Genomic DNA, 27,676 nt, shown 5'->3' on the forward strand with positions numbered 1-27,676 from the left:
CAAAGTGCCCAATAAAATAAAATAAAAAAGATTTAGGAATTTGAGATATCTTATCAGGAAAGCCCCGATGCCTGTTTGACAATGCTCCCTGGAGTGCAAACACGACATGATTTAGGATAATAAATACACACGTGGATATCTGTGTGTTTGCAAATGAAGTCTTGTGTGAGCGCGCCTTCTCTCTCTCTCTCCATCACTTCCTGTCTGTCAATGGTTGTTTATTAAAGCGTTTTTCTGTGCTATCTGGTCCCCTCCCAGCAGACCTCTCCCCAGGCTTCCATCTACATGGTGAGTTATTAGGTTGTCCCCACAGAGATGTGTGTGTGCGCGCGCGCGTGTGTGTGTGTGTGTGTGTGTGTGTGTGTGTGTGTGTGTGTGTGTGTGTGTGTTGTACTTTACTTGAGTGTTTCCAATTTCCAATACTTTTACTTATACACCACACCACTACATCTCGGATCCAAATATTGCACCTTGCACATTTATTTGAAAACTTTAGTTACTAGTTACTTACATACATTAACCAATTTAGCCCTAATTTATACCTAGGCTATTTGAAAATAGCCGATCTACAAGCGATGCGACACGTTGTGAGCTTGTAGATCTGCTATTTTCAAACATTTTGTACTTTTACTTTTGGTATTTTAAGTACATTTTGATGCCAATACTTTTGTACTTTTACTGAAGTACACTTTGAAATCCAGACTTTTAATTGTTACGGAGTATTGCTATTTGCTACATTGCAGTATTAATACTTTTATTTACGTAAGTAAAACATTTGAGTACTTTTTCCACCACTGGTGTACACACGTGTGTATATGTATGCATGTGCATGTGTGTGTTAGGAGGGGGGACTGTAGAGAGAAAGACGATGAGCGATACATCCACCACAAATACACACAAACACAAACACGAATATACAAACACACGCACGCACGCACGCACGCACACACACACACACACACACACACACACACACACACACACACACACACACACACACACACACACACACACACACACACAAAATCGGTCTCCCCCCTTCTCCCTCTCCCTAAGCTGACAGTAGATACGTCTTCCCCTCTGCCTCCCTGTCCTCCCAGTCCATCCGTCACGGCCCTCCCTCCAGATAAACCCCTCCGTTCCTCAACTGTCAACCTTACATTAGTGATATTAACAAATCAATCGCATTACACACCGGAGAGACATAAATCTGCTCTCACCACCACCATGGGTCTCTCTCTCTCTCTCTCTCTCTCTCTCTCCCTCTCTCTCTCTCGCTCTCGCTGTCACATCTTCCTCTTCATCCTCCTCCTGCTTTCTGAACCCCGTCCCCGTCCCCTCTACTCCCCCCCTCCCACCTCCACTTTCCTCTCATCCCTCTGCCAAGGATTTGAAGCCCAGAGGAGAGGATGATGTCTACAAGGAGTTGGACCGGTAAGGAAAACAGCCTGCGGTCAACCTGCTTGTATACCGTGTTTTACCAGGGGCGTCACAAGGGGGGGTGGGGAAAGTGGGACTGAGTTACTATAGGGCCCAAGGTGGAGGGAGGGGCCTTAATTATTTTATACTTTAGCTATTGAAAAATAGCAGATATACAAGCTCCCAGCGCGGCACCGCCGCGCTGCGAGCTTGTAGATATTTTTGTAGATATTGTAGATATTTTTGAAAAGTCGTGAAAATGTGTGCAAATCTTTGAATATACCGCATGTGTTTTTTTAAGCGAAGATTTGTAACTAAAATTTTGCTTCTGGGGGGGGGGGGGGGTCCCTGGAACGAATTATTTTGAGATGGGGGTCTGTGGCCAAATACATATCATTTTGGAGTCCTTCACATGAGAAGTTTTTAGCACCACTGACATACAGTAGAAACATAGGTTTTTCAAAAAACCTTTTGGATTTGAAATATTCAAAGACTTGCACAAATGTTCACAATAAAAAAAATAAAGCAGATCTATAAGCTTGCAGCGTGAGCTTGTATATCTGCTATTTTTCAATAGTTATAGCACAAAATAATGCGTTCCCAGTCTAAATGGGTTAAACCCCCTCCCCCTATGAAGAACATTCATGGGGCGCCCGCAGTGAATCCTTGTACCCAGGGCCCAGAATTTGGTGCGACGCCCCTGAGTGTTTCAATGTGTGTGATGCGTGTAAATGCGTGGGTGCGTGTAATTGCTCTTTGTGTGCGTGTGTGAAGGGGGTCTTATGTGATTCATGTGATTTAAGTGAATACACACATGTGTGCCTGTGCAAACATACTGTATGTGATATTCCCATCAGTCGTTCTCGTTTTAGTTGTTACGTTGGTATTTCTGCAGACAACTTCATGTCAGACTTGCACACAATGTGCCCCCCCCTCCATAATCCAACTTGTCTAGTACAACCTCAATGAGGAACAAGTTTGTAACCAAAGCTAAGTAATCCCATCGAGATATCTCATCAGGGGTACAGGTTGGTTATAATTTTTCAATTGGTTAACATTTAGCCACTCCATGTGATATTATCTACTGGTTGACTTCATGTTTCGACATGAAGTTGTTGATAACATTGACAGCTTTGTATGTATGGCAACCTATAGTTATTTTATGACCTAGAGAGTACAGGTTTCCTGACCCAGAGTATGGGTGTTTCTGAATGGAGTTTTGCCCCCTAAAAGGTTAAGCAGAAAATATGAGATTTTCCCAAACTTTTGAGGTCGAGACCCAAAAGAGAGTAAATAGCAGATCTACAAGCACACAATGCGTCACTTAGCGCCGCGTTCCGAGCTTGTAGATCGGCTATTTTCACTACCTCTTTATTATAATTTTTAATGTATGTTATGTTTATTTCATACCCTGAAGAAGGCTGTGTAGGCCGCTGTTATGTTTGTTTCATACCCTGAAGAAGGCTGTGTAGGCCGCTACGCGTGGGTTATCCCAGTTTTTAATTGTTCAGGTATGAATTAGCCATTTAATAATAAACGCTGTGTGTGTGGGCGCATACGTTTGTGTGTTTATATATGTGAGTAACAACACATGTACGCGTGCATGCCCGGGGCGGCATAGCTCAGGGGTAGAGAAACCGTTATTAGAGCATGAAGGGTTCCTGAAGGGTTCCCAGTTCGATTCCGGGCTCCCCTTGAGTTAATGTCAAAGAGTCCTTGAGCAAAACTCTGAACCCCTTGTTGCTCCCGATGAGCAGGTTGGTGCCTTGCATGGTTTCCTCTGCCATCGGTGTATGAATTTGTGTGTGAAGGGGTGAATGTAATGCAAAATCTATGTAAAGCGCCTTGGATGAAAGCGCTATATAAATGCACCATTTATTCAGGCCTCATATTGTCACTCATCTGCCCTTCACAGTCTCCTCACAGCCACCAATCACGCTGGCCTGAAAATCCCTTCCTACACCATGACATGATGTCACGTTGTGCTATGACAGCCCCCCACCACCTCCACCCGGTGTTGTTATTGCTGTTGCGTGGGTTTGCAACATGTTATGTTCAAGGGAAACTAAAAAGACAGTTTGTCTTTGTGGTCTTGTGTTTTTCAGAACCGAGCAGTGTCAGGGCTGATCACATCCCCACCCCTCAGCCACATCCTCCTGTGTGTCACAACATCCACTCAGCTCCCACAGCAGACGCAGGAAGGACTGTATAGTGGTCTTCAACCCTTTTTCAGACCATGGACACCTTAGCTGAGACTCAGAGAGAGATGAAACAGGGACCCCCACTACATATTGTAATAAAATGATTTTGAGGGTTAAACTTTTTCATAGATTTCACAGATATAGCTTTGTAGACTTGTTTGACAACGCTACTGTCAGTCTTTCATTCATTCTTTTTTTTACACATTATCTTTTCTATTAATCTGTCGGATTCATGTTAATGAGTATTTTCAGATATTTCACCTTAGTAAAATTTACCTTGGCCTGTACTTGGTCAGCTCTTTTTTTCTTCTACATTTAATCTCTTTGCCGAAAATACCTGATCCCTAGAATAGGGATACAACTTCCCCGTGAGCCATAGTCGGCTATTAGACGTCCGTCTAAAATCGGGTTACTGGTCTAAAAGTGAATGTTTTTTAGACGACTAGGCTTAGCTTAGAAAACAACCTTATTTCAACGTCTATATATAGACGGTCTATTAATACATAGCAGTTGAAATTACTTTGTTTCAATGTCTAAGCTAAGCTTAGCTAAGCTTAGCATTCAATTTTAGACCACTTATAACCTGGTTTTAGCTGTTGTGATATTGCATAGGTGTTGTCTTTTCCTGGTGTTAAAGGTTATTGCCATACAGTAAAGTGATGTAATTTTCGGAACCTACTTGACTGTTCTAGCTGTTATTTTATTTACCTGTACATATGTAGTTATTAAGCATTAGGACTATACTGATAATTATTTGACAAAAGTATGATTGTGTAGATAGTTTGTGAAAGTAAATAGTCATCCTCATAATATCATCAGAATATTGATATCGAGGGGGTTTTATCTTGTCCTTAGTAACACATAATGATGTCTAAGTAAGTTGATACAAAAAAAGTCTGATTGAATGTTGCATCATTCCACAAAAGTTCTAACCATCGGAATATTATAGTCAAGATGCCATGGCATGGCAAAGGCCTGGTATTTGTTTTGGGAACAGCTTGCGACTCAAGCAAGTTCTTCTAAAACTTCTAATAATGCAACGTGTCTCTGACTCCGTCTGTGTGTGTGTCGGTAAGTGTCCGAGTTAAACCCTGGGCAGGAACACGTACAGACACAGGTTCTGTGAATTAATAAATATTTAGATACAACCACTAAGTAATACAAAAATAAATGTTCCCTTTGACCGTGGAGAACTATGCTAATAATACTCATACAATGCCCTCTAAGAGCCCCATAGTTATAATGAAAAACAAATATGGCTATGCAGCAGTAATTTGCCAGGATGAATGGGTAAAATGGGTTTGGCCACCTGTGGGAAGCTTCTAAAGAAACAATACTTAAACTAATAGGCCCATGGGAGAAACTCAGATAAAGAGGCTAAAACAGCAAAGAAAGAGAAAAGTGTACTGTTGCCCTTTCCCTTTTCGAATTAGAAATAATCCATATTGTAATAGACAGGTAAATTATAGACCTAAGAAGAAGTCACAGGAGGCCACCGCATTTAATGAACCAGCAAATCAACCCAGCCTTTAGAGCAGTGGTTCTCAACCTGTGGGTCAGGACCCCCAGGGGGTCCCCACATGATTTTGGGGGGGGTCCCCAGATGACAGTGAAGTGACAATTTAAGGACTTAAGACCTTTTTAATACCTAAAAAGAGAGAGAGAGAGAAAAAAAAGAAAAGGACCATTACTGTATCAAATTACTGTATTGACCAAATTGTCAAAAACATGTGAGGCGTTGTGAGCTTGTAGATCTGCTATTTTCACAATATTTATCTGTGGAACAGAGTCAAACTAAGTTGAATGCCCCAACTCCTACATTCCAACTGCTTATCACGTATCAGACAGGGGGGGGGTCCCCAGTTCAAATATTATTTTGGGGGGGTCATGGCCTGAAGAGGTTGAGAGCCACTGCTTTAAAGGAAGGTATGGACATCTGGGAGACGGAGGCATGGTCAGTTATGATCAAACTTTCATCAAAGAGGGATGCCCATGGTTGTTGCTTTAACTGTGGGAGACAGGGACATTACGCTGCAGGCTGTTGCTTCTCCTCAATTGGATCAGGGGCACAAAGCGAGACGCTGTGGAGACAGGGCCTAGCATGAGCCAAGCCAAGTAAATGTTGATGCAGTAAACATCCCAAAGGTAGAGGAGCAGGAAACATGCCATGACAGTGGAAAGTGGAAACACCTAGTAGTTTTGTTTTTAGTTTTTCCACTATATCCTTACACCCTTTTCCTTTTAGATGAGTAGTGACAATCATGACATTCTAGTTGATGATTAATTGTCATACAAATAATTGTGTTTTTGAAATGATATTTCTGGATAAAATATAAACAACTTCAATTTAAATATACAAAGCATAAAGTAATGGCATTTATCATAGACCCACAATAGAACCATCGCTATACTGCCAGCGGGATGGGACTTGAGGTACAGTCAGTGCTTCTTGGACTGCCTCGATGGAACAGGATCTGTAAGTCCAGAGGACATTTGCCTGGAATGACTTGTAAGGGATGAGAAGCGTGTGGAAATCTGACGTGGAAGATGACCTCAAGGGTCGTCTATTCGTGGCTATACAGTATAATCAGTCCTTCAGTTCTCACTCCCATGCATGTTTTGTCACTGTGCAGATCATACATCATGTATATAAGTATTATGTCTGTACGTATAGCATCATAAATGCTCACACACCTTTGTTTTATTATTATTTATCTCAGGTACATGTGTAAATAGATATATTTGTTTCTTGTTTTTTTTTCTTGCTTTCTCCCTTGCCCCCCCTCTTCCTCTTCTTCCTCCCTTTCTTTCTATATGGAAAATAAATAATGATTTGATGGGAACGATGCACAAAAACAAATTTGTCATGGGATGCATTTTATATAGTTTTTGATGCATTGTGTATTCTAAGTATGCTATACTGACTGACTGTCTGTGTGCCAAAGACAAATTTCCATTTTATGCAAAATTTGATGGACAATAGTTTTCTTATCTTCTTATCTTATTTCAGCCACTTCTTTACGTCTGTAAACCTGTGATGTGAAAGCAATAAATACTGAATCCGATTCTGAAGTTGGTTACTCGTCCATTCCTTCACATGTTTTGTTATTAGGAGCTGGATGATTGCAGTCCTGCCAGTCCCGCTTTTATTTCTGATTTATTTTTCTTCTGCCAGGAAATTTATGCCTTCCATCCATGAAAATAAACAAAAATTGGCACACTGGTTTGGTCCTATGCCAAACTTCCTCAACTGGCATTGTAGGTATTCTGAATGATGATGCTACAGCAAACGTCTAAAGTTTGAAAACTAAATTAAATCTATTGTACGTGCATATTACACCGGAGCAGAATTGTTCATGTGCTTTGAGTTGGTGGGAATTATGAAGTCCATCACTCTATTTTTTCCCCTACACAGCAACAGTAAATAAACTAACAATTTCCTTCCACATTTTAGTACTATCTATACAGCATCGACTGTTCTCAAATGAACCCGCATAGGGCATCATGTTTTAATGTAAACAGTAGACCACTGTAAACAGCAACTTTTAATTCTCACACTACTAGATAGGCTATGCTTATAAAAAATAAATTATCAAAATGTTACTCATTTTACGATAGTATTTTGACCTCAATCCTAATGCATTTCCAAATTCAGTTAATCCACAGAGCACAACATAATGTAATCTCTTGTAGAACAATCAATCTAATAATAATATAAATGAATGAATGAATGAATTCATTCATTCATTCATTCATGCATGAATTAATTAATTAATACTGACAGGCATCTCTATATTGTCCTGAAGAAGTACAAAAAAACCTGAATTCTTTCTTGATATTAAAATATTTTTTTAGACTATTATTTGAAATCTGCCATTACATGCAGCAATGTTTGATAACCACTGTGATAGTAGGGGGCGAGGTTACTGTGATAGTAGTGGAACAAACGCGCTCTCGCCTCTTTTGAGACAATTGGCCAGTGCCGGCCCGGCTTCCGTAGTCACCGCTCAATGGAAGAATGGCAGGCTGGATGTTTCTTCGTTGTCTTTTCGGGCCTCATTTGAACAGAATTCACCGCTCCCCGGAGCAGTCCCGACCCGACGGCTGGACGGGGAGGAGGGTAGGCTCACGTTTAACACCGTGCTCTTCATTGACTCTGTGCAAACGAGGTTTATCTCTACAGAAATCCAGCAGTTAGCAGCGTTGTTGCTAACGCTGCGGCCCGGAAGTGTCCCTGTCAAGTTTGTGTTATTACTGTATGTGTTGCTGTCAATGAATGTAGCCTGGAGACGACGTGTGCAGAGGAAGGAAGCGACGGTTTAACAGGGTTATTTGGTGTTAATTCATGCACATTTTCGCTATTACACATACATAAATGCATTTAGCTAGATTAGCTAGATCAATAACTTGCCCCCAGTAGCGTCACTTGGCAAGAAAATCAATTAATCGAGATCGAATGAGATGTAAATCTAATGTCTAGCCAGTCCAAGAAAAGAAAGGTACAATTCTGCTGGACTAAACGACGTTAGACAGAGTTGGTTGCAGGATAACAGGAAAAGTGGGAACCTATTAGGAAATATTCTTCACTTGGCTATTTCTTTTGTACTAAATGTACAAAGTGTAATAAATTGGAAAATGGTCTGAAGTAATGTAAATTATAAATGATTATAACATGTTTGAACATTTGACATTTGGGGCCTAATATATACAGTTTAAAAAAAAATATATATATATATATATCCAGTCATATTGAGCATAAACAAGAAGTTGCAGGGTACGTTTAAATGTAGGTCTGATATGTAACATGTTCATATCATGTGTACTTTACATTACTTTTCTTTAGAGTTAGACCATTTTCATTTTTAGAAAAAAACAGCCAATGAGGTGCCCGCAATGTTGAGGTCCCACTCTTCCTGTATCCGGTTCCAGTGGGTGTACAGCAGTGCATATGAAACATCATTCATAAAGATTAAGTTCACAGTGATTACCTTTTTTGTTGTCAGGGATGGAACTACCAGGCCAAGAGTCTGGAAAGACACACCGACAGCATCATTGGTTGGGTCAGTATCGTTGCGTGATTGACATAACCTCTGGTCATTTTATGAAGTAGGAAGAACTCTCGTCAAGTAATGTATGTGTTTGTGTTTCATCCATCCAGGCTTCTGCACTGTGGTCTATTTCCTACTACAGTTCTCCTCTCCTCCTCTGCTACCTCTATAGGAAAGGTATGGTGTGTGTGTGTGTGTGTGTGTGTGTGTGTGTGTGTGTGTGTGTGTGTGTGTGTGTGTGTGTGTGTGTGTGTGTGTGTGTGTGCGCGTGCGTGCGTGCGTGCATGCGCAAGGCTGTCACGATTATGACATTTTACATGACGATTAATTATCACTCAGATAATTGCGATTAACGATTTAATTGTGTTTTTGTCGTTGACAACTACATTTCTGTTTGCCTTGTAGGCTTTGAAGTTGCACATGGCAGATATGACACATAACCTAAATATACAAATAAATTACTGACATATTTGACAACTTTATACTTAAATGGGTACTGTCACCTAAAGTAGGGCTGTCACAATTATTACATAATCGTCTGATCGTGATTTTTTGACATGATCGTGATTATTTTTCATAATCGTCATAATCGTTTCCATGTTGAAAATTTTTCATATATTTAAAAAAAAATCTAAAATAGTGGAAATAGCAGATCGATGCGACACGTTGTGAGCTTGTAGATCGGCTATTTCCACTCTAAATGTTATTTTTTAAGTATAAAGTTGTCAAATATGTCAGTAATTTATTTGTATATTTAGGCTATGTGTCATATCTACCATGTGATAATTATAAGCCTAAAAGCCAAACAGAAATATAAATGTCAACGACAAAAACACAATTAAATCGTTAATCGCAATTATTTGAGTGACAAATAATCGTCATGTAAAATGTCATAATCGTGACAGCCCTAACCTAAAGGGGTACTCTCACTTTAAAAAGTCATCTTAAAATATGAGTTAATATTTTTATGATGTCATTGTGGGAATGCGTAATTATAAGCCAATCAAATTAATTGACTGTACTTAGACTACTTACTGTACTGGTCAGCTGTTATTGGGGGGCGAGGGGCAGATTACACCGTGACATGAGTTTCAGACAATTTCAGACCGTTTTCAGAGAGACCACGTGACCTACTGTATCATACTATTATAATTGCGGGGAGTGTCAGCGGGCCTTTAAAAAAAGAACATTGATAGTGGAACTGATAACTGATCTTCAAGCTCACAACGCAACACGTTGTGAGCTTGTGGATCTGCTATTTCCACTATTTTTTTTAAATGTTTGAAAATATATTCAGCATTTTTCATTATGTAAACGATTATGACGATTATGACAAAATTATTGCGATTTTGTCAAATAATTGCGATCTGAAGATTATGTAATAATTGTGACAGGCTTATGCATGCTGTGACTGAGTCCATCTTACAAAGCTCTAAGACAGTGTTCCCTGGTGTTCGGAGGAGAGGTGTACTTGAACTCTGACGTTTATCAGAAGTGTCTGACAAACTGTGCAAATGTGCAATTGTTTTGTTCTCACTACTAAAATGTTTTGAATTTTTACAAGCCCCATGCATTAATGAATAAAACGAATGGCTGCAGCCTGTCCCCTGGGGGTTGCTGCTATCCCACAAGTGATTTTATTTATATGAAACTATAATCAGATGGCTCATACTGTAGCAGCATTATAATGGATCTGAATTAATTGCCTGGGGTTATCTGCTAGTTCGTGAGTGTGTGTATAAATGGGCTGCTGTTATTGTTGACATGCAAGAAAGGTAGTTGTCAGACTGTGCATGCCCGTTAACAAGGCTCTGAGAGAGAGAGAGAGGATATTTTCCACTGCTGTGTGTGGAATTGTGTGAATGCAGACTGTTAGCTGGTCAATGAAACCGCTGCGATGTGAGATGGTGGTGGCACAAACTATAAATAAAATACAATATCTCTGTTTGTCAACTGTGTCACCGTTCTGCTGTTAATTTCCCAGGGTACATCTGCAGCAGTAAGTTGGTTCCAGTGGGTCAGTATGTGGGGACGGTCCTGGTATGCCTGCTCGGGGTGGCCTGCCTCAGAGGTGAGACTCTTAACCAGTGTCCGCTCGCTGTGACTATGCCTAATTGAACTCATTTTTACATATCAACATGTGCTTGTATGGTGCATCTGCTGCCGCATACCAATGGGATTTCATTAACATTGAGGCAGACGCACAAGGTCCACACCCAATAAGCATACTAAGTGCACCCTTGAGACTCTGCAGTGAGCAGTGAGTGTATTTCGCAGTCTCTCTCATTGTTCCACTTACGGTATGTCCTCTCTCTCTATCACTGCTCCATCTCCCTCGCTCGCTTTCTCTCTCTCCCTCCCTCTCCCCCAGGCTGGGGGAGATGGAAGAACTCGGAGTATCTTCAGTTCCTCTCTATTCTGGAGGAGAACAGGAATAATAACATACCTAGCAACAAGGTGAGTGGCGTGTGTGCGCAGCAGGTCAGAGTTTCCATAAAGCAGGGGTCTTCAACCAAGGACCCCTTAGTTGAGAGAGATGAAGCAGGGACCCCCCCCACCACCATTTCATAGATTCCATTATGGTTTAATCGTTTGACAGCATAGTCAGTGTATTTTGTATTCACGCCAATTATTGTTTGTTTTCAGATATTGAACCATTAATACTTAATAAACTTAACCTTTTACTCTGTACTTAGTCTGCTCTTTTTCGCCTCTACATCAAAGCCGAAAATAGCCGATCTACAAGCTCAAACGCCTCGCAGCGCAAGGCGTTGTGAGTTTGTGTTCATAGAAACAGGTGTGGTCAGACCACTGCTGCCCTTGTTAACCACTTGAACGTTGTCATCCCTTTCTATTCTGTGGGGAATGTTTGCCAAAAATAGCAGAGCTACAGGCTCACAATGTGTCGCAACGCAATTTTATAGAGCAGGGGTCTTCAACATTTTCAGGCCAAGGACCCCTTAGTTGAGAGAGAGATGAAGCCGGGACCCCCACAACCTTTTCATAGATTCCATATAGTTTCATTGTTTGACAGCAAAATCATCAGTGTATTTTGGATTCATGTCAATTTGTGTTTTCAGATACGTATTTAAACACTTGAATCGTCAATACATATAGTAACTTGACATTTCACTCTGTACTTAGTCTGCTCTTTTTCCCCTGTACACCAAACGTCTTTGCTGAAAATAGCCGATCTACAAGCTCACAACGCCTCGCAGTGCGAGATAGATCTGCTATTTTGGGCTAAAGATCTCAGAATATGGACACTAGGGTTCAAGTGGTAATATAAAAAAGGAGAAAAAGGTTTCTATCACACAAAGATTTGGAGGACCCCCTGTAGTAACTTTGAGGACCCCCTAGGGGTCCCGGACCCCCTGTTGAAGACCCTTGTTATAGAGGGTCTTAAGTGGTTGACATCAATTCCAACAAATCTGTTATTTATTGGCTCATGTTCAAACTAATCTTTAAGCATTAAATTATTAAATATGTCAATCATTTCTTTGTCAGGAATGTAATTTGTATTTACAATTGCCAATGTTCAATGCCAAAAACACAATTAAATCGTTAATCACAATTATTTGTATGACAATTAATCATGAAGTAAAGTTACGTGATCGTGACTGCCCGATTGAGCAGGTGTCTTTTGCTGATTCGACTGTTCTCTCTCTGTATAGAAAAAACTGAGGTGCTACGATTTTGACTTCTCTCACTGGCCCACTGACTTCAGCTGGACAGAAGTCAGCAATCCGTAAGTGTGTGTTTTTTGTGCGGGTTCGTTTCCCGGCCAATCCACCACAGTGTCCATATGATCAATTGCATGTACAGAGTCGGCATCTGAAACCAGACTACATTCTATTAGCAGTGCATGTGATTTTAGTATGGTATGTGGCCGATGAGGCCTCCATATACTGTATGTGCGTTCCCATATGAAGTCCTGTTACATATGGGCTTAATATTGATGACATCAGGGAACTCCATACTGTATATGGGCATAAAAGGGATTCTGTTAGTGTAGTTCCCCTGACATCACAGTGAAGTCAGAGCGTGTTGTCAGAGCTGCAAACCCATTCTGTTAGAGTGGTTCCCCTGACATCACAGTGATGTCAGAGCATGATGTCAGAGCGGCAAACCCATAGACCGTAAAGAAGTGTACACGTCCAGACAGGCGGAGTCAGCATGTGCCGTTTCACATACTAAACTAACAAGAAAAGTGGGCTGAAAATCTGACTTATTCTGTGTGCATGGCCCAAAGTGGAAGAACATCCGTCTGTCATGTTTATGAGAAAGCTTTATGTCTGAAGGTTATAGCTTCAGTAGTCTCAACCGTTCTGATATTGCAAGCCTTTCCAAGGTGTTTATTGTGGAATTTCATATCGCAAGCACAATAAAAATACTATGCATTGTGAAGCTCTAGCGCTCATAGCTATTATAGAGCACGGGTAGCGGTGTCAACCATATTGGTCCTGTGGATATATATAGTAATAAATGTGTAAAACGTTGCCAGGGATAGTGCTTGCCTTGTAATCCCACTGGGGTCATCCATACTGTGTGTGCAGAGATCTTCATATATGGGCATAAGTGGACAAAGACAAACAGATGGTCAAAACGGGTCCTATGACAGGTATATTGGGGTTTGCATTAAAGGGTGGGGCATTCATGGGGTTTGCATTAAAGGGTGGGGCATTCATTCCCTATTTCAAATTCGGCACGTGCGTTCCCCACCGCAGCAGGTAGTGCAGTGCTCGGCCTCGACCCGACCCGACCCGATACACGGCTCTGACATCACGTACGCCACATGAGTCAACACAAAATCTCTGTGAATGTGTATGTATGTATGTAATCCGCGTATCTCGAGAACCCTTCTTCCCACCGGCACGCGCGTTCTCCAGATATGGGCATAAAGTCTGACATCAGAGTTTTCTGCAACCGGTACTGTGTGTGCAGAGATCTTCATATATGGGCATAAGTGGACAAAGACAAACATATGGTCAAAACGGGTCCTATGACAGGTATATTGGGGTTTGCATTAAAGGGTGGGGCATTCATGGGGTTTGCATTAAAGGGTGGGGCATTCATTCCCTATTTCAAATTCGGCACGTGCGTTCCCCACCGCAGCAGGTAGTGCAGTGCTCGGCCTCGACCCAACCCGACCCGATACACGATTTTCTGGAACCAGCAAGAAAGGTTCGGATTCTGATGTCTGACATCAGGATTTTCCGGAACTGGCACTGTGTCTGCATAGATCTCCATATATGGGCATAAAATGGATGCAGACAGACAAATACAGATATCTCCATATATGGGCATAAATGGACACAGGCAAACAGATGGTCAAAGATCTCCATATATGGGCATAAAGTGGACGCAGACAGACAGATACAGATATCTCCATATATGGGCATAAATGGACACAGGCAAACAGATGGTCAAAACGGGTCCTATGACAACAGGTAAAATGGGGTTTGCATTAAGTTTGTCTCCTCCTCCATCTGTTTGTCTGTGTCCCTTTATTCCCATTATGGAGATCTCTGTATCTGTCTGTGCCTCCGACTGTGTTGCAGACACAGTGCCGGTTCCCCCTTTAATGCAAACCCCATTATACCTGTTGTCATAGGACCCGTTTTGACCATCTGTTTGAAAAAGCGACAGAAATCTCATATATGGGCATAAAATGGACGCAGATAAACAGATATCTCCATATATGGCATATATGGGCATACAATGGATGCAGAATCACAAAGATCTCCATATACGGGCATAAAAGGGACACAGACAGACAGATACAGAGATCTCCATATATGGGCATAAAATGGACGCAGATAGACAGATATCTCCATATATGGGCATATATGGGCATAAAATGGACCCAGAACTATAACTGCAGTGATCTCCATATATGGACATAAAATGGACACCGACAGACAGACAGATACAGATATCTCCATATATGGGCATAAATGGACACAGGCAGACAAATGGTCAAAACGGGTCCTATGAAAACAGGTATAATGGGGTTTGCATTAAAGGGCGGGGCATTCATTCCCTATTTACATTGTTCCGAGTTGGCCAGGTCGCCGAGTTCGGGCGGCCCAGCTTCTAGTACTGTAAATGGCACACAAGTGGTATGGGTTATGCACTGTACAGTATGTCTCATGGCTTTTTATTCCTTTGACCGTGTGTGTGTGTGTGTGTGTCTGTCTGTGTGTGAGACAGGAAGTTGTCCAAGGCAGGTGTCTCCCTGCTCAAACCGGAGCCCAGAACGAGAGGAACAGCAGACAGTGTTCTCAGCTCTGTCCGCACTATGCCCTGCCACATCATCGGGTACACACCGTTTTACACAACACACACAAAAACATGTGCATTTACCAGATACATATGTTACAGTATGTTCAAGAAACCAGTAAAAGTTGTCAAGGAGCACTCGTTTTGACGTTCACCACACACTAATCACCACCAGATGGCGACGTCAGCCACTGCTCTGCCATTCACCAGAGTGTATATAAGAGTTACGTCACGCTTTGAACTCGCCGCAGACCGGAAGTGTTTACTCTTTATTTACTAGCCTAGCCTAGCCTAGCCTAGCCTAGCCTAGCCATTAGCTCCATTGTAGTCACTTGGACAGGGCGTTTAACGTGCGCTTGCCCAGGCCTTACGGCCTGGGCATAAATATAACGATTGCATTCACCACGGCTTCGTAACTCGCGCGGCGCTCCGCCGGCCGCGCGGCCCTGGCCCGCTCTTCGCGGCCACTCGCGCCTGCGGCGCTCGGGGGCGAAGAGCAGGACCAAGGTCCGCTGGCCTTCGCGCCGCTTGGGGCTTCGTGGACCCAGGGGGGCCTCGTAACTCGTTTGGGCTTCGTGGATACAGGGGGGCTTCGGTAGCCGCTCGCAGTGTCGTGGACAATAGAGCGGCGCACCGCCTGGAGTACGTTGTTGTGGCGACCGCTTGCTCCGCCCCGTGCCGCACCACGAGTGCTCCGCGTCTCGAATGTGCTGTTTCTCTAATATACTATGACACATACAACAATACAGTATAATAATATGCCTGTATCTTCCAGACTGGGTTGTCTGGTCACTCACCATACCTAAGTCATGTCAGGACACTATTCTACATTATATCTTCTTAATCACTCTCAACCTGGCTTCCCTATTTTGGGCAGTACTGAATATAGTAGAACTAAAAGCTCACAACACATCACAACAAATATGTGAGCTTGTAGATCGAGCTATCGCTATATTGATCATACACTAGGGCCTAAGTGGTTAACAGCTGCAAGAAAAATGCTTTCAGTATCATTTGTGTGTACTTTACTATCAATTGCGACCGTAGGTCGCAGTTACTTGCACACTATCCAAACCTCCACCGGCTGTCCCTCCGTCACTCCCTCTGTCACACGTCACACGTCACACTTTTGCCCTGCTCATATCTCTGCAACCGTTGCCCCGATCCATGCCAGATTTTGCACACACACTCCTTGCCTGCCAAACTACAACCTCCAAGGACCCCCGGAGTTTCGGGGACCCCCAGGCAGCAAGAGCCGTTGGCCGCCGCGTCCACGTCCATGGACGCGGCCGTGGACGCGTCCATGGACGCGGCCGCGAAAAAAACGTCCGTGGACGCGAGGCCGCGTCCACGGACGCAAACGGCCGGACGAGGCCGCGGCCGTGGACGCAAACGGCCGGCCGTGGACGCAAACGGCCGGCCGTGGACGGGTCCATGGACGAGGCCGCGAAAAAAAGGCAGCGAAAAAGAAAAAAAAAGGTGGCTATTGTATGTATTTTTTGATGGAGATTTCAAATATGACCTTCTTTTTTGCATAGGACAACTCTAACCTGCATCAATTGGTATTTTATAATTGCCAATTGTACCCCATCCATCTAAAAAACAAATTGGATGTCTATTGTATGTATTTTTTGATGGAGAATTCAAATATTAATTTCTTTTTGGGATAGGACAACTCTAACCTGCATCAATTGGTATTTTATAATTGCCAATTGTACCCTATCCATCTCAAAAACAAATTGGATGTCTATTGTATGTATTTTTTGATGGGGAATTCAAATGTTACCTTCTTTTTTAGATATGACAACTCTAACCTAAATCAATTGGTGCATCAACCTACTTACTATCTATCTATCTATCTGTCTATCTATCTATCTATCTATCTATCTATCTATCTATCTATCTATCTATCTATCTATCTATCTATCTATCTATCTATCTATACTTCACCTTTAGTCCAGAAGAGAGTTCAGCCTCAGGAACTTGCACACATGGAACTGTGTCATGACTGTGTCATGGAGCTAAAACAGAGCTATGTTAAATACTCACAATGACTCTGATGGACCAATCAGGGTGGTGGTGGGGGGAGGGATCAACAATAGACAGAAACTGGATAATGCTTTGTTAACTGTCCCACCTAAGTCCCTGCTAGTCTGAACAAACATCACCTTCCCTCTCATAACACTACTACTACTACATTTATATAAAGCTGCTCTTGCATTTGAATTCAAGTCTGACACAAGTTAAGGTTAACTTAGGTAGTATTTCATTTCGCTGGCTTTTAGGGTCTGTGTGAGTGTGTAGGCTCACAAATTATTATAATTGTCATTAAGTGACTCTGAGATCTATCCATCCATCCATCCATCCATCCATCTATTTATTTATACTTACTGTTTACATTTTCTATAAATATTTATTTCTATATAAAACTCAGTTGTGTGGAGTTATTGTGTGCCCTTTCTTGTTGCTAAAGAGTCCATTTGTTCACTAGACATTAAGTCAAGGTTACTATTTTGAGTTGAAGCTAAGTGTTTTATTGCTTTGTGGTTTAACATGATTTAAAAGGCAAATTCATTGTTATGGTTACTTTAGAAGACTGCTTTTGCATTCATGAGTTAAGAGAGCCAAGCTAATTCAAAGAGTTAGGTTAAAGGAACACAAAACATGACCTAACTCACAGCTGCCATTGGACAGACAGTTACAACATACTCTTATCTTTCACAGAACAGACAATTATCATTTATTTTATCTACTTGAGACTATGTAGCTGCTCTAGGGGAAATAGAGCATTATATCAGCCTATTCAATTGATAATGACCAATGGGTGCCAGTTTCTAAGTAGTTAAAGCATATTAACATAACAATATATGTGGCCTAGACATGGATATTGCCCAATCAACTCGTAATCTACAGAAATGTCCACCACATCACACAGTATAAAACCTAGTAGGCTTAGTGGATTACCTATGTTAAATCATGTCAGGTTAGTTTGGTTCAAGGTTCAAGTATAATAATTTATGAGCCAAAAATGTGCACAAATGTACAATCACATCTAGGCTAGAATGATAACATAAAGTCCTGACTACTCCTTGTTATTGTGGTCCTAAATACTACAATGATTAGTTTGGATGCATTGCTTCTATCATGTCCAATTAAAAATAAATACATTACATATACAGAAATCTGCCTTCTCCTGTATTGTATTAGTGACATTCATTATAAATAGTAAAATAACAGGACAGAGCAAAAAAGGCCTCTGCAACTAACCTAACCTAACACACACTATGTGTTAATGTTGATCAATATAATAATGTAAAAATACAAAGTTAAGTAGACCTAAGTAAGAAATAGTAAATACATTGTAATAATACATTGAAGGGGAAATGTAGGAAAACAAATGCAACTCAGCATTGAATTTATGGCAAACATTTTGCTACTCAACCCTTTCCAAATAATATACAATTAAGAAGTGGGATGTTCCACTTAGTAAGAGAAAGAATTAATGACATATATTTTTTTTAAAAGCTAGAAGACTCACCTATTATAGTAACCATGTGAATTGCTAATAATGTTATGGGTCAGATGTGTAAAGATCTATCACATTGTATTGTTCTTTTCAGACTCAACAATAATAATGATGATGTTACTTAAATGCTGATCAATGTGTGAATCTGGCTCTTATCAGGTGTGTGTTTTCTCTCCCTGTCCTGTGCTGTCCTCAGTTAAACCAAGACAGTACTGTTGTGACCAATGTGGAAAAAGCCTTCAGCTCAATTTATTATCTCAAAGTAGACCAGAGAATTCATACCGGAGTGAAGCCATTCAGCTGTGAACAATGTGGGAAGTATTTTGCTCGTCTGGACAATTAAAAGATCATAAGCGTTCACATACTGGAGAGAAACCTTATTGTTGTGACCAGTGTGGGAAAAGATTTGTTCAAAAGGGGATTTTAAAAGAACACCAGAGAATTCACACTAGAGAGAAGCCCTATTGCTGTGACCAGTGTGGGAAAAGCTTTACTCGATTGTCTTATCTCAAAATACATGAACGAATTCACACAGGAGAGAAACCGTACAGCTGTGTCCAATGTGGGGAAAAGTTCAGTTTAACGGCTGCTCTGAAAGTACACCAGAGATTTCACACCGAAGAAAAGCCTTACTGCTGTGAACACTGTGGCAAACGTTTCACTGTAAAATCTAGCCTCGTACAACACAAGAAGATTCACACTTGAGAGAGACCTTACTGCTGTCACCAATGTGGGAAAAGGTTCACTCTGAAGACGGCTCTGAAAAGACACCTGAAAATCCACACTGGTGAGAAGCCATATACTGCTGTGTCCAGTGTGAGAAAAGGTTCAGTGATATTCATCATCTCAAAGCACACCAGAAAAATCACACTGGAAAGAAACCTTATTGCTGTGACCAGTGTGGAAAGAGCTTTCCTAGACTGGAACATATCAAAATACACCAACAAATTCACACCGGAGAGAAACCTTATATCTGTAACCAATGTGGGGAAAACTCTGTCAGGTACATGTCTACCGTTAGAGGCCACTGGCATGAGTGCCTTTTTAGCTCTGTTGGGGCTTGGTGAATGTACTCTGTTGTTGTTTTTTTAATTATTATCTTTGTAATGTATGGTCTTCTTACCCTGTGGGCCTTGAGCCTGTAATAAAGTATTGCTGTGCAGTGTGAGTGTCTGATTGCATGTGATCAGATAAATACACAACAGAGGCCTTTTTTGCTCTGTCCTGTTATTTTACTATTTATAATGAATGTCACTAATACAATACAGGAGAAGGCAGATTTCTGTATGTATGTAATGTATTTATTTTTAATTGGACATGATAGAAGCAATGCATCCAAACTAATCATTGTAGTATTTAGGACCACAATAACAAGGAGTAGTCAGGACTTTATGTTATCATTCTAGCCTAGATGTGATTGTACATTTGTGCTGTTTACATTTTTGTCTCATAAATTATTATACTTGAATCTTGAACCAAACTAACCTGACATGATTTAACATAGGTAATCCACTAAGCCTACTAGGTTTTATACTGTGTGATGTGGTGGACATTTCTGTAGATTACGAGTTGATTGGGCAATGTCCATGTCTAGGCCACATATATTGTTATGTTAATATGCTTTAACTACTTAGAAACTGGCACCCATTGGTCATTATCAATTGAATAGGCTGATATAATGCTCTATTTCCGCTAGAGCAGCTACATAGTCTCAAATAGATCAAATAAATGATAATTGTCTGTTCTGTGAAAGATAAGAGTATGTTGTAACTGTCTGTCCAATGGCAGCTGTGAGTTAGGTCATGTTTTGTGTTCCTTTAACCTAACTCTTTGAATTAGCTTGGCTCTCTTAACTCATGAATGCAAAAGCAGTCTTCTAAAGTAACCATAACAATGAATTTGCCTTTTAAATCATGTTAAACCACAAAGCAATAAAACACTTAGCTTCAACTCAAAATAGTAACCTTGACTTAATGTCTAGTGAACAAATGGACTCTTTAGCAACAAGAAAAGGCACACAATAAAGTTTTATATAGAAATAAATATTTATAGAAAATGTAAACAGTAAGTATAAATAAATGGATGGATGGATGGATGGATGGATGGATGGATGGATGGATGGATAGATCTCAGAGTCACTTAATGACAATTATAATAATTTGTGAGCCTACACACTCACACAGACCCTAAAAGCCAGCAAAATGAAATACTACCTAAGTTAACCTTAACTTGTGTCAGACTTGAATTCAAATGCAAGAGCAGCTTTATATAAATGTAGTAGTAGTAGTGTTATGAGAGGGAAGGTGATGTTTGTTCAGACTAGCAGGGACTTAGGTGGGACAGTTAACAAAGCATTATCCAGTTTCTGTCTATTGTTGATCCCTCCCCCCACCACCACCCTGATTGGTCCATCAGAGTCATTGTGAGTATTTAACATGGCTCTGTTTTAGCTCCATGACACAGTCATGACACAGTTCCATGTGTGCAAGTTCCTGAGGCTGAACTCTCTTCTGGACTAAAGGTGAAGTATAAATAAATAGATGGATAGATAGATGGATAGATGGATAGATAGATAGATAGATAGATAGATAGATAGATAGATAGATAGATAGTAAGTAGGTTGATGCACCAATTGATGCAGGTCAGAGTTGTCATATCTAAAAAAGAAGGTAACATTTGAATTCCCCATCAAAAAATACATACAATAGACATCCAATTTGTTTTTGAGATGGATAGGGTACAATTGGCAATTATAAAATACCAATTGATGCAGGTTAGAGTTGTCCTATCCCAAAAAGAAGGTAATATTTGAATTCTCCATCAAAAAATACATACAATAGACACCTTTTTTTTTCTTTTTCGCTGCCTTTTTTTCGCGACCTCGTCCATGGACCCGTCCACGGCCGGCCGTTTGCGTCCACGGCCGGCCGTTTGCGTCCACGGCCGCGGCCTCGTCCACGGCCGCGTCCACGGCCGCGTCCCCGGCCGTCTGCGTCCACGGCCGCGTCCACGGTCGCGTCCACGGCCGGGACGGCCGGCCGTTTGCGTCCGTGGACGCGGCCTCGCGTCCACGGACGTTTTTTTCGCGGCCGCGTCCATGGACGCGTCCACGGTCGCGTCCATGGACGTGGACGCGGCGGCCAGCGGCTGTCTCTCCCCCCAGGTCCCTGGGGGACCCCCAGGTGTAAAAAATTACCAAATGTGCAAAAATGACCAAATGACCACCCCAACGGGGCTGCTCTCTCTGTGTCACACACACACACACACACACACACACACACACACACACACACACACACACACTCTCTCTCTCTCTCAAACATAATGTGTGACCTGCCAAGTGGCAAGGAATGTTGCCACTGTCCTCTCTCTCTCACACACACACACACACACACACACACACACACACACACACACACACACACACACACACACACACACACACCCCTTCACACCAGGGAGTCCAGGAAGGATGAGCCTCCATGCTTAAATAAACAGACCTGGGTCCACTATCAAGATCTGCCTGTTGCCCTAAAATCACACAAACCACTACACAGTATCTCTACAGTCACCCTGCTCCTACAGATTTTGCCCTAAAATCATGCACACCAGTACACAGTATCTCTACAGTCATGTAATCACAACGCATCTGTCCCATCTAGCGCCACCATCAGGACGATTTTGCACAAACTACTTTTTGGCCTATTTATGGAGATAAGCGACCAACGGTCGCTTATCTCCCGATTAGGGAGTCTTACTGGTACATTTGCTTTGGTGCTTACCTATTGCATATTCAGTATGCAGTGTTGGGGTTGAGTTTTATTTGACCCCTGTCCTCTCTTCTGTCTATATCTTTGCTAAAGCACTGTTCTCTCACATTTAACTCTCTCTCTCTCGTGTTCTCCGTCTCAACAGTTTTCTCATCGCCCACTCATTTGGGCGGAGGATGCTGTATCCAGGATCGGTGGGCTTACTGCAGAAAGCCATGAGGCATATGCTTCAGCAAGGCCAGGCTCGACTAATAGAGGAGGTGAGGACAGCCGACCACAGTGAAGGCATGATGAAAAAAAGAAGGCACATTAAATATGAAACAAAGAGCAAGTATTGTACAAGTAACAAATAAATATATAAATAATGAATACTTTGTATATATATATATATATTATACATACACACACACACACACACACCCAAGGGGATAATTAAAAAAGTGTTGCACCAGACAAATATCAAAAGGTGTTCTTGTTTTCATGTTCGCACAAAAGAGACGCCAGATGACAAAATCAATATGACGCGCGCGCATGCACGCACAACACCCACACCTCCTTTGATAAATGCTGAACGTCCTCACCTTCGTGTTTTATGTTTTGTTGTTGTTTTGTTGCAGTTTGACGGCCAAAGGAACAAACTTGTCGCCTGTGATGGAAATGAGATTGACACCATGTTTGTTGATCGGAGGGGAGACAGAGAAGAGAACGGAAAGACTCTGGTAAAATATCCACACTGCTGTTTTTGTTTTTATGACTAATGACCCAGTCAACTCCACACTCTGATAAAGCTATGGATAAAGCATTATCTCCATTAGGAGGTCACGGCTGTGTACGTGACTTTCCACAGCTAATCCTTGTGTTTTGTAAAGAAGAAATTGGTATTGACTTGCAGACTAGGTAAATGGGACAGCAACATGTATTGTGAGCCACAGAGCCAAAACTGTGTTATTTTTATACAGTGTGTGAACTGTGAACAGCACGTCCCTGGTCTCAAGATCACACGCGTAATTCTAACAGATTTCTTTAATTCAAACAAGTCTGATCGCTAATTTGTTGTGTTAATTATGTTTTGACGTCAGTTAGTCAAAGGTTATGATTCAAAATGTGTGGGCTTGACGAGCTAGATGAGTTATGACAAGCAGGAGGCGAGCACATTGACCTGTGCATGTTCAGCAGTAATAAACAGGTTCGGTTGCACTTAATCAGGGATTTCTTTTTTCCTACATACCCTTTGTAATAGGGGTCGACCGATATGGGATTTTCGTGTTCGATTTCGATATCAATTAATAAGTTGTGATCAAAGAGGCCGACAACCGATATTATGAACCGATATGCATTTTAACTCATTGAGTGCCAATCCCGAACTAGTTCGGCTTTATTAGCGTATCGCAGAGTGCCGATCCCGAACTAGTTCGGCTTTAAAAAAAAAAAAAAAAAAAGATTTTTTTTTTTTTTTTTTTTTTGATTTTTTTTTTTTTTTTTTTTTGGACCCCATCAAATCTGGTGAACATGATTTCAATCGCGATTTTGCATGTTCCACCCCATACAACCCCATCTAACATACAGGGCAGCCATTTTTGTTTACATAACATGTAAAACATAATGGCCATTATCTCAAGAATGCCTGAACGGATTTCCAATCGGATTTTTTTGTTTGAAAGCTGTGAACAAACTGCACAAATCCACTCCAATGCAATCCAGGATTGCATTGGATTTTTTAGAGCTCATTCTTCTCTGTTTTTTTCCCATGCATGAGGTGTGCAAGGTTTAATCGTGGCTAAATTGCAGAAAATAGATCTTCTAAAATGCTTGGTAGCCAATAGCTAACTTCAAGCTAACTTCATCCTCTTCCTGTACATGCACAAAGGAAAGTGTTCAGGCAAGTCATGGCTGCAGGGCTTCTGCATATACCAGCATATCTCTATGGGATTTTCTATGGCCACTGGGCGCCCTCTAGTGGTGAACGGGGTGGCACTCAAAGAGTTAAGGAAAAAAATAAAAATATGTATCCCCCAATTTTAAATAGTGGTTAATTAATTTATATATTTTTCCCATCCTAAATGTCTAGAGGCTCAAATCTAGTCGCCACATACAAGAATAGCGTTAAAAACGTATTCCGCAGCAGGAAATCGTTGAAAATCAGTAACCAAGATGCAAAAAATAAATAAATATTAAAAGAAAATATATCAAAATTGTTTTCAACTTTTTTTTTCTCGATATCGATATTTTGCGATATTAATAAATGTTATGAATATCGACTTCGATTATCGCCCGTTTCGATAATCGGTCGATCCCTACTTTGTAATTGTGTACATGAGAGAAACAGAAAGAACCACACACACTTTATTGAAACCTCCCTGCCCTGGACATTAAAATATCCATTATGATCTACATTCACTGGTTGGTGAATGGTTCAGCACCATGGACAACGACACAACACATACATTTTTGCTGGCTCTGCCTCCTGCCTGTATTCTATTTTGCTATAACAATATTTGTTAACAAACTGTGAGGTAAAGTCAATTGTAATGCACTGTCCGGCCCGGCCGTCATCTTGAATTAGATTCAGAACAGAGTAGCAGCAGCAGCCCTGTTGGCGTCCCCGTAATGATAATCAGCTGCATGTGGTGGAAGGGTTTTAGCTATGGGAATCGCACAGGTGAATAAAATCATGATTCACGATTATGCATAGTTATTCGTTGTTAGTTATATCTCCATTGTAACAATGGATATCCCCTACGAGAGTGAAAAATACATTTTTAATTTCATGTGTTTTTTTTAAGTACCCTCATGTACCAGAGTTTACCATGACCTCCCTTGACCTTGCTCTAGGTGATCTGTTGTGAGGGGAATGCAGGCTTCTATGAGGTTGGCTGCATGAACACGCCATTGGAAGGTGAGGAAACGTGGGAATTACTTGCATACTTCAATTTGGAGTCCTTTGTTCGTAGATTACACTAGTACGGTAAATCACACACAAGGGCGCGTGCACATGGGCGCGTGCACGCATCCGCCTGGGTGACGGCTGGCACTTTGGCATGGGATCGACTTTGACCAAAACATTTATAATTATTTCCCAAATATGGAGATGACTGACGTCTGACATCATAGATGTCTGACGGCATAGACAACATGAGACTGACACATTATGTCCATATATGGGCATCTGACATCATAGAGACTGTGACGTTATATGAGACTGACACACTATGTCCATATATGGGCATTCCCCATAGACCACATGAGACTGACACAATATGTCCATATATACTGTATGGGCATTCCCAGATGATGCCCTGTTAGGGAAACCAGACTGACGGCCGCAATACTGTACTTGCACGGATGTGTATATACTAATGACATCAGGTATATCTCCATATATGGGTATAAAAGGGACACTGATAGACCGGTACAGAAATCTCTGTACTCTGACAAAGCCCCCAACGTTGGATCGGCGGTGCGACGTACACAGGTGTGAGGGCCTTTAGTATATTCTTATAAAAACATTGCTGAAATGAAAGTCATTTTTAAGGGTGGTGTCAGTCATTATTTTGAACTTTTAGAAAATGAGATACTTAGCATTTTAAACGTGTGTGTATTACAGGTGGTTACTCTGTGCTGGGATGGAACCACCCGGGTTTTGCAGGCAGTACGGTAAGAAGCTTTGTTTTCTTTGTGTGTCTGTGGTCAGCTAATCGTTGGACCAGTCAACGCAAAGCTGTGCATGCACACTCCCTGGAGTCCAGAGCAGAACCTCTGCCCCCAAACCTTTCACATCTGCCTGCGCCACCAGGAGGCAGATCACTCCTACAGATTTTGTGCAAACATCATGACAATCAGCAGGGGTAGACATTAACTCTTTCTCAGCCTGAACGCACTATTACGCAATTTTGCGCAAGAGCCTCCCAGCCGACACGCACTTTTACGCACTTTTTTTTTTTTTTTTTTTTTTGAAACTTCAAAGCCTTCCCCAACTTCTGACATTGTTTGGAGTGAACCACATCAAAGGAAAGCCTCAAATCACCAGCCCAAACACAAACCAGCTGTCTCAGATCAGAGAAAATCACATCACATTACCACAACAATCACCAGACACAAGAGCTGTGGGAACCGTCTTGGCATTCTAGCCGAGTGAGAGCAATTGAGATGGCTGATTGATAAAAAGAGAGAGAGAGAGAGAGAGACACTGAGAGACACTGTGTGTGTGTGTGTGTGTGTGTGTGTGTGTGTGTGTGTGTGTGTGTGTGTGTGTGTGTGTGTGTGTGTGTGTGTGTGTGTGTGTGTGTGTGTGTGTGTGTGTGTGTGTGTGTGTGTGTGTGTGTGTGTTTGAGGAGAGGAAAAAAGAGAAAGAGCTAGTATTTTTTTTTTTCAACTTCAAAGCCTTCCCCAACAACAAACACAACAAACTGTCTCAGATCACAGAAAAACACATCATAATTATATTTACCTTTTGTATAGTCCATCCATAGTTTGTAGTAGTAACAGACAGTAGTAAAAGTAAGAACCATGACGATCCAGTAAAACTTTTTGTAACGGCTGTAGAAGTATAGTCCTCAGTAGTATACTAAAGCACTAAACTAAACCCCCCCCCCCAAACACATGGCTGATCCTTGCCGTGAATGCCGTACATCCAGCAATCCCAGGCCTGGGGAGGACCCAAATCACCATGGTAACACAAGGTAACACAAGCTGATTGGCCACACAATGGTAACCATGGTGATTTTAGTCATTCCAGGGCCCAGGACGAGAGAGAGAGTGTAGCAGACTCTCTATGTCTCTCAACCACTCGCTCTGCCACACCTCTCTCTCTCTCTTGCTCTAATTTCCCTCTCTCTCTTTCTTAGTAAGCGGTCTTTCACTCCCCGTGTCTCTATGTCTCTCGACCACTTGCTCTGCTACACCTCTCTCTCTCTCTCTTGCTCTAATTTCCCTCTCTCTCTCTCAGTAAGCAATCTTTCACTCCCCAAATTGTCTCTATGTCTCTCGACCACTCTCTCTCTCTCTCTCTCTCTCTTTTTTTTCCCCAACAGCTGACATTGTTTGAGGTGATCATCACAGTAAAGTCTCAAATCACCAGCCCAAACACAACAAACTGTCTCAGATCACAGAAAAACACATCATAATTATATTTACCTTTTGTATAGTCCATCCATAGTTTGTAGTAGTAACAGACAGTAGTAAAAGTAAGATCCAGTGTTGTTGTTGGTAGTGTGAGCCAGGTCTCACAAGCCAAGCTAAAAGAGAGGCGTCAATTGGGTATGGCAAGCTATGGCAGCTCACATACCTTGGCTACAGGGGGAATATAATAAAATGTACTGTAATCGTGCCTGTTGGAAAGGTATGGCAACATGACTGGTGTCTTGCACGCCGGGCCTCGCGTGCGTGAAAGACAGCTTTTTTTTTTTTTTTTTTGCCATACCTTTTTTTTGC

The 27,676-nt window shown here is 41.6% G+C and overlaps 2 protein-coding genes across 2 annotated transcripts in view; both read left to right on the forward strand.

Annotated features, from left to right (window-relative positions):
* g6fl (g6f-like) overlaps window positions 1-1,438 on the forward strand; it is a gene marked incomplete at its 3' end in the record, with an annotated part of 23,898 nt that extends 22,460 nt beyond the window's left edge. The window contains exons 7-8 of the mRNA XM_080743208.1: window positions 262-288; window positions 1,388-1,438. Of these exons, the coding sequence (XP_080599334.1) occupies window positions 262-288; window positions 1,388-1,438 (78 nt within the window). The remainder of the gene's footprint in view (window positions 1-261; window positions 289-1,387) is intronic.
* A 6,192-nt stretch (window positions 1,439-7,630) lies between these two features.
* abhd16a (abhydrolase domain containing 16A, phospholipase) overlaps window positions 7,631-27,676 on the forward strand; it is a 47,451-nt gene continuing 27,405 nt past the window's right edge. The window contains exons 1-11 of the mRNA XM_080747215.1: window positions 7,631-7,740; window positions 8,624-8,680; window positions 8,779-8,845; window positions 10,653-10,739; window positions 11,040-11,125; window positions 12,343-12,416; window positions 14,882-14,989; window positions 22,392-22,506; window positions 22,864-22,965; window positions 25,079-25,142; window positions 25,851-25,900. Coding sequence (XP_080603341.1) covers window positions 7,639-7,740; window positions 8,624-8,680; window positions 8,779-8,845; window positions 10,653-10,739; window positions 11,040-11,125; window positions 12,343-12,416; window positions 14,882-14,989; window positions 22,392-22,506; window positions 22,864-22,965; window positions 25,079-25,142; window positions 25,851-25,900 — 912 coding nt within the window. The 5' untranslated portion in view covers window positions 7,631-7,638. The remainder of the gene's footprint in view (window positions 7,741-8,623; window positions 8,681-8,778; window positions 8,846-10,652; window positions 10,740-11,039; window positions 11,126-12,342; window positions 12,417-14,881; window positions 14,990-22,391; window positions 22,507-22,863; window positions 22,966-25,078; window positions 25,143-25,850; window positions 25,901-27,676) is intronic.

Source organism: Nannobrachium achirus, assembly GCF_963921795.1.
Source record: "Nannobrachium achirus genome assembly, chromosome: 2".
NCBI classification, from domain to species: domain Eukaryota; kingdom Metazoa; phylum Chordata; class Actinopteri; order Myctophiformes; family Myctophidae; genus Nannobrachium; species Nannobrachium achirus.